This window comes from Triticum dicoccoides, chromosome 5B, assembly GCF_002162155.2.
Source record: "Triticum dicoccoides isolate Atlit2015 ecotype Zavitan chromosome 5B, WEW_v2.0, whole genome shotgun sequence".
Taxonomy (NCBI): domain Eukaryota; kingdom Viridiplantae; phylum Streptophyta; class Magnoliopsida; order Poales; family Poaceae; genus Triticum; species Triticum dicoccoides.
Genome location: NC_041389.1, coordinates 311,608,803 through 311,622,037, shown reverse-complemented (window position 1 = coordinate 311,622,037; position 13,235 = coordinate 311,608,803). Strand labels below are relative to the sequence as shown.

The 13,235-nt window shown below is 40.7% G+C and overlaps 1 protein-coding gene and 1 long non-coding RNA gene across 2 annotated transcripts; both read left to right on the top strand.

Moving 5' to 3' along the window:
* Positions 1-4,691: 4,691 nt before the first annotated feature.
* Positions 4,692-6,939, top strand: LOC119308632. Its single transcript, XR_005150216.1, has 4 exons — positions 4,692-5,196; positions 5,500-5,970; positions 6,357-6,473; positions 6,571-6,939. It is a non-coding gene; the product is annotated as an uncharacterized LOC119308632 (long non-coding RNA).
* Positions 6,940-7,713: 774 nt separating this feature from the next.
* Positions 7,714-9,905, top strand: LOC119309454 (protein BZR1 homolog 1-like; the record flags this gene model as incomplete). The annotated part of the gene is made up of 3 exons (XM_037585451.1): positions 7,714-8,088; positions 8,227-8,494; positions 9,538-9,905. Coding segments are annotated over 2 exons (624 nt in total), but the record flags the coding sequence as incomplete, so codon positions are not given.
* Between the last annotated feature and the right edge of the window lie 3,330 nt (positions 9,906-13,235).

Below are 13,235 nucleotides of genomic sequence, written 5' to 3'. Positions count from 1 at the left end.
ACATCACCCAAAGGTGAATACGTTGGGAGGCAACACTATAAGCCCCTATCTTTCTCAGTGTCCGGTTAAAACTCCATAACCATTAGTATTGTGTGAGTGTTAGCAATTGTGGAAGACTATATGATAGTTGAGTATGTGAAGTTTGCTAAATCAAAGCTCTCACATAGACCCTTCCTGAAAATAAGATGAATTGTAATTGTTTGATGACTAAGAATAAAGTTTGCTAGTTTTCAAGAAAGTTTATGGTCTATGCTTTAACATGTGAATTGCTTGTTGCTTGTTCGTGAGAAGTTTTATGAGATGAACTACTGTTATGACATATAATCATGCTAGAAAAGGTGATTGAAATTATCATTGATCAAACTTGTGCACCTTCTAGCATTCACACTTCATAAATTCTTTCTTTTATCATTTACCTACTCGAGGACGAGTAGGAATTAAGCTTGGGGATGCTGATACGTCTCCAACGTATCTATAATTTATGAAGCATTCATGCTATTTTATTATCTGTTTTGAATGATTACGGGCTTTATTATACACTTTTATATTACTTTTGGGACTAACCTATTAACCGGAGGCCCAGCCCATATTGTTGTTTTATTGCCTGTTTCAGTATTTCGAAGAAAAGGAATATCAAACGGAGTCCAAACGGAATGAAACCTTCGGGAGCGTGATTTTTGGAAAAGATATGATCCGGGGGACATGGAGTTCAAGCCAGGGAAGGTTCGAGGAAGCCAGGAGATAGGAGGGCGTGCCCACCCCCCTGGGCGCACCCCCTGTCTCCTGGGCCCATCGAAGCTCCCCTGACCGACTTCTTTCGCCTATATAAGTCCATGTGCCCTAAAAACATTGAATACGAAGATAGATCGGGAGTTCCGCCGCCGCAAGCCTCTATAGCCACCAAAAACCTCTCGGGAACCCGTTCCAGCACCCTGCCGGAGGGGGGGATCCCTCACCGGTGGCCATCTTCATCATCCCGGCGCTCTCCATGACGAGTAGGGAGTAGTTCACCCTCGGGGCTGAGGGTATGTACCAGTAGCTATGTGTTTGATCTCTCTCTCTCTCTCTCGTGTTCTCTCTATGGCACGATCTTGATGTATCGCGAGCTTTGCTATTATAGTTGGATCTTATGATGTTTCTCCCCCTCTACACTCTTGTGATGAATTGAGTTTTCCTCTTGAAGTTATCTTATCGGATTGAGTCCTTAATGATTTGAGAACACTTGATATATGGCTTGTCGTGCGTATCTGTGGTGACAATGGGATATCACGTGATCCACTTGATGTTGCGGGTTCCGCCCATGAACCTATGCATAGGGATTGGCACATGTTTTCGTCTTGACTCTCCGGTAGAAACTTTGGGGCACTCTTTGAAGTACTTTGTGTTGGTTGAATAGATGAATCTGAGGTTGTGTGATGCATATCATATAATCATGCCCATGTATACTTGAGGTGACAATGGAGTATCTAGGTGACATTAGGGTTTTGGTTGATTTGTGTCTTAAGGTGTTATTCTAGTACGAACTCTTGAATAGATTGATCCGAAAGAATAACTTTGAGGTGGTTTCGTACCCTATCATAATCTCTTCGTTTGTTCTCCGCTATTAGTGGCTTTGCAGTGACTCTTTGTTGCATGTTGAGGGATTGTTATACGATATATCTATGTTATTATTGTTGAGAGAACTTGCACTAGTGAAAGTATGAACCCTACGCCTTGTTTCCTACCATTGCAATACCGTTTATGCTCAGTTTTTATCATTAGTTACCTTGCTGTTTTTAGATTTTCAGATTACAAAAACCTATATCTACCATCCATATTGCACTTGTATCACCATCTCTTCGCCGAACTAGTGCACCTATACAATTTACCATTGTATTGGGTGTGTTGGGGACACAAGAGACTCTTTGTTATTTGGTTGCAGGGTTGTTTGAGAGAGACCATCTTCATCCTACGCCTCCCACGAATTGATAAACCTTAGGTCATCCACTTGAGGGAAATTTGCTACTGTCCTACAAACATGTGCACTTGCAGGCCCAACAACGTCTACAAGAAGAAGATTGTGTAGTAGACATCAATTATCAAATCTAAAGATGACAACACATGAAACTATGTGTTACACCTAGCTAGGGGCGTAAAACAATAGCACTAGTTTGGAGGCAACCCAATAGTTACCTTTAATTTTCTAGTTATTTTTATATTCTGAGTGTGCACACAATTATGCTACTGTTATGGTTGGTGTTTCAATTAGCGTTTGTGCCAAGTAAAGCCTTTGGGTTGGTTTGGATGATAGTTGATTTGATTCTGTGAAAGAAAGGAACTTTTGCACCTAGTAGCAGAATTTTTTTAAATTCAGTGGAACATGTTTTTGACCTGAATTTTTACACATGATTGATATACAAATTTCCCATGTTTTCTATTTTTTCAGAATTTTTAGAGTTACATAAGTATAATCATAACTCAGATTACTACAGACTGTTATGTTTTTGACAGATTCTATTTTCGTTGCATTGTTTGCGTGATGAAACTATGGATTTTATCAGGGGGTATAAGCCATGGAGAAATTAGAATAAGTAGGAATAATTCAATAATAAAAATGAATGGATTTACAAAAGTACCTAAAATGGTGATTTGCTTTGTTATACTAATGGATCTCATGAAGGTTTTGTTGAGTTTTGTGTGCTGAAGTTTTCAAGTTTTGAGTGAAACCACGATGAATGAAGGAATGAGGAGTGACAAGAGCCTAAGATTGGGAATGCCCGAGGCACCCCAAGGTAATATTCAAGGACTCTCAAGAGCCTAAGCTCGGGGATGCCCCAGAAGGCATCCCCTCTTTCTTCTACCAACCATCGATAATATTACTTAGAACTATATTTTTATTCATCACATGATATGAGTTTTGCTTGAAGCATCTTGTATTATATGAGTCTTTTCTTTGCTTGCTTTTTAGTTTTTCACAATCATCTTTTCTGGACACACCTATTTGAGAGGGACACACATTTATAGTGATTTGTTAGAATACTCTCTGTGCTTCACTTATATATTTTTAGCTAGGCAGTTACTCTAGTACTTCACTTATATATTTTTGAACACGGCGGTGATTATATTTTGAAGAAATACATGCATGCTCAGGCTTCACTTATATTATTTTGAGAGTTGATAATAGTGATGGTAGTATGCACAAGATATGAATTTGGTCCTAATGTGATGGATATTCAAGAAGGATATAATAAAAACTTTCATATAGATCACTAAATATGATAAGTTTGATTCCTTGCAATAGTTTTGTGATATGAATATGATAATATGTGAGTGGTACTAGTGAGTTGTTGTGGTTTAGTAAGAATATTGGTGTTAAGGTTTGTGATTCCCTATGCATGCACGTAAAGTCCAAAGTTATGCAATAAAGTTACATCCTATTTATGGTGCATTATTCAATGTTAGTTATGTTCAATGCATGCTTATGACCATTTTTGTTTTTTGGTTGGCCGCTTCTCAATCTATTTGCTAGCCTCCATTTGTACTAAGCGAGAATGTTGCTTGTGCATCCAACTCCTTAAACCTAAATTTGTGTCATATGAGTCCACCATACATACCTATATGCGGTATTTACGTGTCGTTCTAAGTAAATTTGCATGTGCCAACTCTAATCATTCAAAATAATTTTGCATTTTGTGTGCCCGTACCGCTCATGAAGCGACACGGGGTGGCCAATATCTTTCATGCTAGGCAGGTTATTCTCACGATGAGTGTTTATTCACTTATCATTGCACGAGAAAGTCGCAGGTAATAGGGATGCCCAGACCCATAATGAATCAATAATAATAATAAGTCCCTTGGAAAGTTGAAATTTGGAAGGCACCCGTGGATACGGCTAGCCATGGGTTGTGAAAGAATGGTGGAAAGGAAATGAACTTTATTTTTTGTTTGGGAACCACCTATAATGTGTCTAGCATGGAAGATGTTGGGAACTTTTGGTCGTGACGTTGACAGGAAAAGCATGTCTCTCAAAAACAATTTTTATCTCTTTATTTTAAACTTTGAGCTCTGGCACGTCTGCAAATCTGTGCTTCCCTCTGCGAAGGGCCTATTCATTATACGTTTATGCAATTTTTATTTTTAATTTGAGTCTTCACCTTCTCTTATAAGCACCAATTGGGGAGCACTATTGCCATACTTGTGCATTGGATGTAGTTAATATTGAGTGTGTTTTATGAATGGATCAATTATTTAGCATGACGAGCTAGGGATAACTTTCTTTAGCATTGATATTATGAAAAGACATGATTATTTGTTGGTATGCTTGAGTATTTATATCTTTATGTCAAACTATAGACTATTTCTTTGAATCACTTGAATCTCAATATTTATGTGTAACATCCCAAATTTTCAATTTGGAAGTTTTACAATTATAGCTAAGCATCTATTGCATTTATTTAAACATAAAAGAACGCTAGCCAACTCTGCCTCACAGAGCTCCCCCGATTTGGTGCTTTCGCTGTCGTTGGATTGCGGTAAAATTCCCACCTGGCTCTTCTCGGCCGTTAGATATTCACCACATGTTTCACCTTGTTATTTCTTTCACGTGAGTATGACCGGTGGGCCAATTTGTTGGTGGGGTCGTATTGTGTTGGCTGGGTGTGGAGTGGACGGGTGTGATTGGTTTCTCCTTGCACAGAGCCCATTGGGCAACCGTGCGAACCCTAGCCCCAATCCACAGCCCCCACGCCCCTCACTCCTCCCTCCCTCGTCCGCCTCCACGCTCCCTCCCTCCTCCCTCCTCTTCCTCCTCCCTCGTCTCCACGGCCTCTGCCCTAGGAGCCCCACCGCCGACAGCTACTCCACCACCACGCCCCTTCCTCCTCCTCGCCTTCCCATCGCTCGTGCACAGGTCGCTGTTGTGGCAGATCAGGGACAGTGCTGGGTCGTCAAGATGGGGTGGTTACGAAGGCTTCCCAGCCCAACGACGTTGTCATGGGAGGAGGCTCACCATCGAAGAGTAGCCGCAGGTGCACAGCATCCAAAGAGGTGCAGCCGGGAGGAGGTGAGGATAAGTCGCTTGATTTACAAGAGCAGAGCAGCGGATTGGATCGAGGGGGCCTGCATGTCCACGCCGCCTAGAGTCACCCTGACTGTCGTCTCAAGCTGCAACCGCGAGTCAACTACACCACTGCCGCCAGGAATCCCATCCCCAGCAAGGTTACTTCCTCTGAATCCCTTCTCTACCTGCTCCTCCTGCCCTGCTTATTACATGTGTGATGTGTGTGTGCTTGCTGCTGTCGTGCTGCGTTCGTATGTTCTTGCTCACTGTGTGCGTGCGTTCTTGCTTGCTGTGTGCGTGCTTGCTGGCTTGCTATTGGGTGCTTTGTCGCTGGGTGTTGATCCGCTGATGGCCTGATGCCGGTGCTTTGCTGTATATATATTTGTATAATGCTTGTATCATGGTTTATTGTAAACTGCTTGTTGTGGCTAACCTGTTGATGTTGCTGCTTTGCTGGCCAGGGAAGTTCAGTGACATAAAGACACATGAGATATTCAGTTATGTTGATTGGGGAAATTAATGATCATTCAGTCAACAAATGGGGCAGTATTCTGATCTTATTTCATCTCATGCATTGATTATTTATTGTCTTCTTTGCATACATATTTTATTAATTATTCATATATACTTGTTGTATCTTTGTACTGCTGTTTTTAAAAATTGCCATATCCTATGTGCTTGTTTCCATATCGACGTATATGTGTTGTTATATGGTGCTTCATAGCAAAAACTTATACTTACTAAAGAAAGTGTTCCTTTTGTTGGTCCCATTGCTCCATAAGCATGATCACGTTTCTACTAATTGATTATACATATGATCTTTCTTTTGATTATTTTGCGATACTTCTGATTGACACTATGAGGTGCTTCCTTGTCATGCAGATTCATCCTTTACTTAAATACTGATGATGATATGGTTGTAAATTAGTCTGGTATGTGCCAATAGTTGTCTCCCCCAGAAGATTTTTTTTGTCAGAATAGCTTACCTAAAGAGTTGGTTTGCCCAGATGCATCATTTACTTATACACTAATGATATTGCTGTAGCTAAACAAATGGGTGAAAAACCACATCAACCCAGCTATAAGAATGCAATCTTATGATTCACGCTCACCTATGGTTGGTTGCTATATTGTACATTCTTTTGACGAAACTATATTGTACATTTAATAACCTGACTTCTTCCATGAGAGAGCACTACTTAGAGGTTTAAATGAGTGAGATTGGGTTTACGGACAAGAAGAGGAACCATGGGCGGGTGCTCTTGCGACTCTCGGCTAGTTCCAAGATTGTGCTTGATCGATTTATCTGTCTGTGCAGGGATGGCAAGGCAGCTTGAAGGTGGTCACGGCCATCTCGCAGAGATGGTGCAAGCTGTCAAGAATCACGGTGCCGGGGCACTGCACTTCACCGACGGGTGCAAGATGGTGGAAGTGTGTGAGTACCTGTTGAGGATGTCCAGGTGGACGTGGATGTCGTTGACCAAGCAGGTGTGTCTCTGCAAATTAATGTTGATGTTTTTTGCTCTTTTCAGATTTTAAGCTTGGTGTATAAACATACATGTCACTCACTGTATGTAACTTTCAGTGCAAGATTAATATAGGGGATAAATCATTATGGAAGGTATATGATTGAATAGCAAATTGGATGGATTTACTGTCATATCATTTATTTGTGACTGCATGATCTGAATTGCGCATCTCTGAAAATATGTTAGGCTCTTGCCCTTGGAAGATTAGACTGATGTGGTGTTGATTTGTAAATAAATGGCATGCTTACCATTTTGATTTAGGTGTGTAGGCAGAAGCGAAAAAAGAATCATAATCTCAGGTTTAGGCATGCACATGGCCACTGATCACAAATAAATAGGAACAAATGCAGTATTGTGATTTTGAGCAAGAGAAATAGAAGTACAGTTTATTGTTCATATTTTAAGCTACACTTGAACCTTGTCCTAATAACTAGGACTATTGTGATGTTGCCCTATTATAAGTGCCTTGCTTAAACGTTTGGTTAAGTCGAGTGTATAGCGAAGAGAAGGCTAGCTGAACCATGCTAAATATGGAAAGAAGCGGGAGCTATACACATGATCGGTTGTTCATCATTTCAAGTTTGACTTATTATTAGTTGATTACCTGCTTCTATGCGGTGAACAAATGAGTAAGCAGTTTTAGTTGATACATCGCCCTGACATCCAATTCAAACTATATTTTCTGCCTAAACTATTGCATACCTATGAGATCATGGGATAACTCAGACACGAGCCGGTGTCCAGTGCGCAGTTGGGTGCATTATTTGGTGACATCCAGTGCTAACTGATTAATGCTTAGTAATCAAATATATTCCATGAAGTGCTTCTTGGTATTTTACAACCGTTTACTCTGAATTCTGGTCTTCATGCCTTCAGACAATTTTCAGGTTGCTTTTCCATGATTTCAAATAACTTATACTGCGCTCGGGGCGTATCTAGATCTAGCACAGAAGAGATGTGTTTCTTGAAGACCCGAAAAATGATAATACTAACAGAATTGTTTTTAATAATGCCAGTACTGCTCCATAAAATCTCTACTATTAAAGGAGAATCGAACGTCGTGATGGTTCGACCTCCTACGATGGTTCGACCTTCACGATCGCCTCGCTCCTCTCCACCCCACCCTCCTACGATTCCTGAAAAATCGGACTGCCTCCCCGCCCCTCCGCTCACGAGAAAAAGAAAAAAGAAAAAAAGAAAAACAACGCACATCCCCACGTCCTCGTATCCCACCTCCCACTCCCTTCCCCAAATCCCCCGCTCTCGATTCCCTATTCTCTCCAGAGAGGAATCACCGCTGCCGACCTCCTCCCTCCTACAGCGACGGAGGCGGACGCCGGGTTGGGTCGGACGCCCACGTGGAAGGAGCGGGAGAACAACAAGCGGCGCGAGCGCCGGTGCCGGGCCATCGCCCCCAAGATCTTCACCGGCCTCCGCGCGCTCGACAGCTACAAGCTCCTCAAGGAGCTCTGCCGCGAGGCCGAATGGGTCGTGGAGGATGACGGCACCACCTACCGCAAGGTGAAGCCTCGCTTCTTGGTCTCGGGATCGAGATCGCCCCTCCCCCCCATCCCAAGTTTCTTCTCTCCTTCTGTTTCCTGGATCTGGCCAACCTTGCTTGGATGTGTAGATCTGATTGTTTGGTTCGATTTATGGCAGGGATACAAGCAGCCGTCGTCCGGGCCGTTCGGTGGGGTCTCGTCGGTGGGCATGAGCCCTTGCTCGTCCTCGCAGCTGCTCGGTGCATCGTCGTTCCTGAGCCCGGTGCCTTCCTACCACCCCAGCTCGGCGTCATCCAGCTTCCCGAGCCCCACGCGCCTCGACAACCCCAGCCCCGCCTACCTCTTCCCATTCCTCCGTGGCCTCCCCAACCTGCCCCTGCTCCGGGTCTCCAACAGCAGGGGGTGAAGCAAACACTTATTGGGAGGTACTCAAAATTTGACCACTTTGTTGTAGAATCACGGTGCTGATCAATTAATCCTTGACTGATTTTGAATCTCTGCCAATAGTTCAACATCTTTTTTTAATCACAAGGTCTAAAAGGTATCATTCAAAATCTGCAGATGATCAGTAGTGTCAAACCCACATCCTCTCTGCCATCTTCTACATGAACTGCTTTGTAAAAAGTGGAAAATTGTTGCTCGTAATGTTGATGTGCAGACTACCAAATTGGGAATTTTTTTTATCATGGTGAAACTACACTGTAAAAAGTGAATCATATTAGTAATGTCTCCCAACTCTCAAATTGTTGCTTGTTATATTAATCTGCAGACTACCAAATTGGAAGATTTTCAATCATGATATGATTCTGAGAATGAATGCATGATTGCAGATGGCTACCAAACCGTAAAATTTCAACATTCAAAATATGTATTTTGTACTGGCAGTTTTGATGCATGATTGCAGCTGCATGTAGGTTTCGGTTTGTCCAAGAACTGTCTATGTATACCGATAATGATTACTCCATCCGTCTCAAAATAAGTTTATTTTGTTTAGTACAGTTTATACTATAAAACTGTACTACCTGTACTAAATCAAAGATACTTATTTTGGGACTGGGGGAGTACTCTGTTTTCAAATGGCGCCTGTTGTACACATGACAACTGTGCGTGTATAAATTAGTATCATGTTGCCTGCACGTTGAACTTATAATTCTTTTTCTGAATAATGTGTCATATTTTGATTCCCGTCAAAATGACCATTGCTATTTGCTTTCTAGACATCTTGTATGTGGCTTGTGGTGATAACAATTTTTATTTTTCTCAGGATTTGATTATGATCGTGAAGGGTACATTACAATTTACGATCATTTAATCTTCTCTGATAATCAAAGCGCTGCATAGTCTTATGTGCATTCATCAGAGCTATTCCACAATTTTTCCCCACTTATGCCTTTTTACACTTTTATATGTGTAGCTTTTAATTTTTTTAAGACATTCATTCTTTTTTTCTAAGTCTTCATGTGTGCAGAATTACTTCTGCGGTAAGCCGGAGTGTGACGTCTTCTCACGGGCTACTGTCATCAATCAAGGTGGTCATTGTCTATATCAAGCTTGACGAGTACTTCCTGAAGGCTGATTTCTGCTCCCGCCGCGTTGCTGACCAAGGCCCCATCTACGTGGGAAGCTGCTATTTTTTTTGATAGATTGGCAATGAAATGCTTGGATAGGAGAAAAGAAATCGGAAGAGCATGAGATAAGATGTTGAGGACCTAAATAATGCACACACATTTACATATTTCATGTGATGGTAGTATGTCGTCGTAGTTTTTGTGTTGGTTGTCCTACTGAATGTTCCTGTCAGTCCTAACTCATCACATCACTCTCAAATTTCAGTCATGCTTGGAGCTTTTATCTCTAACTCTACAAAATCAGAAAGCATGTCTAAAGCTCAAGGTAATGTTGAAACTTGGAGGCGATCAAACCATATGCTTTTTGGGCTATAAGAGTTTAAACTAACTATTGCTTTTTGGGTTCTACGAGTTTGAACTAACTATTGCTAACATCCTGTCTTTGAATTTTCAGTTTGTATTTTCTTTTTGCAAAAGTTTGTATTTGTCCATGGTCAAGATAGGGGGCACATAGAGCTTGGTTTGTTAAGCTTCTTTATATTCTCAACGAGGTCAGGAGTTCCTCTTGAGAAGAAAGAGGACAACCTTTAACTCAACCTACGCCTTCAGAGAGAACTGCTTGAACTCAAGATGCTCCTCCCAGTCATTTGATTGATGCAGAAATAACCTTTTATGAGAGTGACCTAAAAGTTAGATGTTTTACATTAAGCATACATCTCTTGTAGGTCTATTTAACTTTGGGTTTGGGAGTATTATATGTTGTTTGAGAGGGTCTATTTTTTTAGAAAATATGATTTTGTTCTTTGTTTCTATACTTATCGAAGTTCATGTTTCTTTCCATTTAGTTGTGATATGACTTTGTAAGTTTCCATTCAAAAAGGAGATCAAATAATATTTTGAATCGATGACATAATAAATGAAAATACAAGATTTTGAATAGGGCTTGCCCACACGGCACTGTGGAAAAAGGTGAAGGGAAAGGAAGGGTGAGGAGAATAAAATGATGCAAGGGGGAGTTTTTAAAGACATACGACGATTGCCTAGGAAGAAATAAGAGGAAGAGAATCAATTTGTCCAGGAATTAAAACCAGTCCTATCATATCCGACACGCATTTTTTTAATTCAAAAAATTATTTGATCATAATGCGTTTTTGACCCGTGGCAACGTACGGGCATTCAGCTAGTAAACATAGAACTACAAAGCTCGTGTTCACTCCTTCCAAAAAATTCGTAGCAGTTAATTCTGCTGTAGTTGTAGATGTACATCCTTTATTCTCGCAACAGTTAATTCTAAGGCCATTCATATCGTTGCAGATTTTGCCTATTCTCTAAGATGGATGATGATGAGCGGTGCAACCGAAAATTCAGAGCTGGGCTTTACACACTTCAGTGGGTAAGTGAAGTTCCAGTTTTTCTTCTGTACCCTATTACTGCTTTGTTGTACAGAGAGCAGTGAGTTTATATTAGCTAAATGTTAGACTGGAATGCAGGAATAGCATGACAACACCAAGGTAGAGACCTAAAGAGAAGCAAGGGAATGGACCAAGGAAACTAGAACTGTGTTGTCATGATGTGGGTCGTGTCGTCTTCGTCCATCTCCATGGAGGCATATATACATAGGTTAGGTATAGGAAAGGAGACCGTCTCCATGGAACTCTGACTGATGTGTAATGTCCTCATAGGACTGGACCGTTTACAGAGGGAGTACTTGAAAATAGATTCTTTATATATTGTTTGGTTCCATCAGCCGCATAACCTAAATTAGCAATTTGGTATAACAGTGTAGTGTAACCATTGTGCTTGCTGCAGTCTTACTTTAGTGTTGAAATGTTTTTGTTGGCTTGTTCTGTACTATGAAATATTTTTGTTTTCCCAGCCATTGTTTTCTAAATCCTATCAGCATATTACCTGATATGGCCTTTGAAGTTTCTGTTTTCTAACGAACTTTGCACCGGTCAACTTGAGTATGGTATGGTTTATTCTTTTCTATTGCGGCTATTCGAGAGAAATTTAGAGCTCCACAACCTTCTGAAGACTTAGCAGAGATGAAACAATCAATCAGTTGAGATGCATCACATGATCTTTTTCTCTTGACATTTATGGGTATTGAACCCATAGATCAGCTTATCAGTGGAACTGTTATCGGGTTGAGAAGGTGTCACAAAAACTAAAGAGCAGTTTTAACATGGTCCCTGATTAACTCTTACCTTCTTACCTATTATGTGAAGGGGGTAAGAGGGACCTTGTTAAAATTAGCGAAAACTCAAAAATAGGGCGATTAGCTAAGGAAAGAAGCTAAGAAGCATCAGGAAGGACTTTTCGGATGGTACCGCGGTCAAATGCATCCTAGGATAGGTACTTTAAGAATTATGGTGTGTTCTTCTCCTTTTTTGTTTACCTTAGCCACATAGGTTAGCCTCAATTTATTATTATCCTTCTATTTAGAGTAGATGCTTCCATCAGAACTGGTATCCACAGGGTCAGTTCGAGATCCCCTCATGCTCAACCATCGCACTGACCTACGACACCATCGATTCTCAATCAAAACAATGTCAGCTTATAAATAACCATTGGAATAACTGCAGAAATTTAGTTCCATATGAGTGCATCCCTAAATAGAAAGGATCGCATCACAAGATCTATAATGCCTAGAAAACGAGACAAAAGGGGTGGGAATCGCCACAAAAAAGAGGGGAGATGCAAGATCGAGATAAATGGAAAGTAAATCCATGCATGCAGACAAATCCGAAATCAAAAGAGGTAAGAAATCGCACCGCTCGGCTGATGAGGAAACGAAAGGAAGGGGATAGATACTCTCCGCTGGATCCGCCCCTGCCGTTTCATATTCAGCTCCTCACGGGCCACAGGCATTGCTCTACGTGGGCTGGGCTAAATAACATATGTGCTATCCTAATACCTCCTCATCCCTATATCTCCGTATATGCACAACAAAGACATGTTTTTTTCTTAGGTTTCTTATCTTTTTCCCTCTTTTTTTGCAGGAAAAAGATGCACGGCCAGGTTTCTCATCATGATAACCATGTTTCAAACTTGCTAAAAAAGAACAACCATGCCAACTTTACTCTCTCATCATAGTGGCCATATTTTCAAACTGAACATATTCATATTATGCAAAGTTTCCCTTTTCCCAGACTATCATTTAACAACATAATAAACATGTTTAAAAAATAGCATGATTTAGTTGAAGGTTCTTGCAGCATGAAACTATTTTCATCGACATCATGTCTTCAGCAGGTCTCTGCGCCATTTGGCGCAACGGGTCAACTAGTTTTGTTTGAATAGTGGTGGAATTTGAAAATTTAAGAGGCATTTGAATTTTCTGTTTGAATTTGAGTTCACTTCAAACTGGCATTTGAAATTCATTTCAAAAATCCCTAACAAATACTTAATCCAAAGTATGAGACGAGGTAACATGACACCTCAAAAAGTCAGAAGAAAATAATGCCAAAAGTATTTGAATTCAAATTTGGATTTATTTAAAATTTTCAAAAAAAATGTTTTTTATAAAGTTTATATTTTTGCCTCTGGAAAATAGTTCACCATTTAGGATTTATTTTTCTGATCGTTTTGATATATA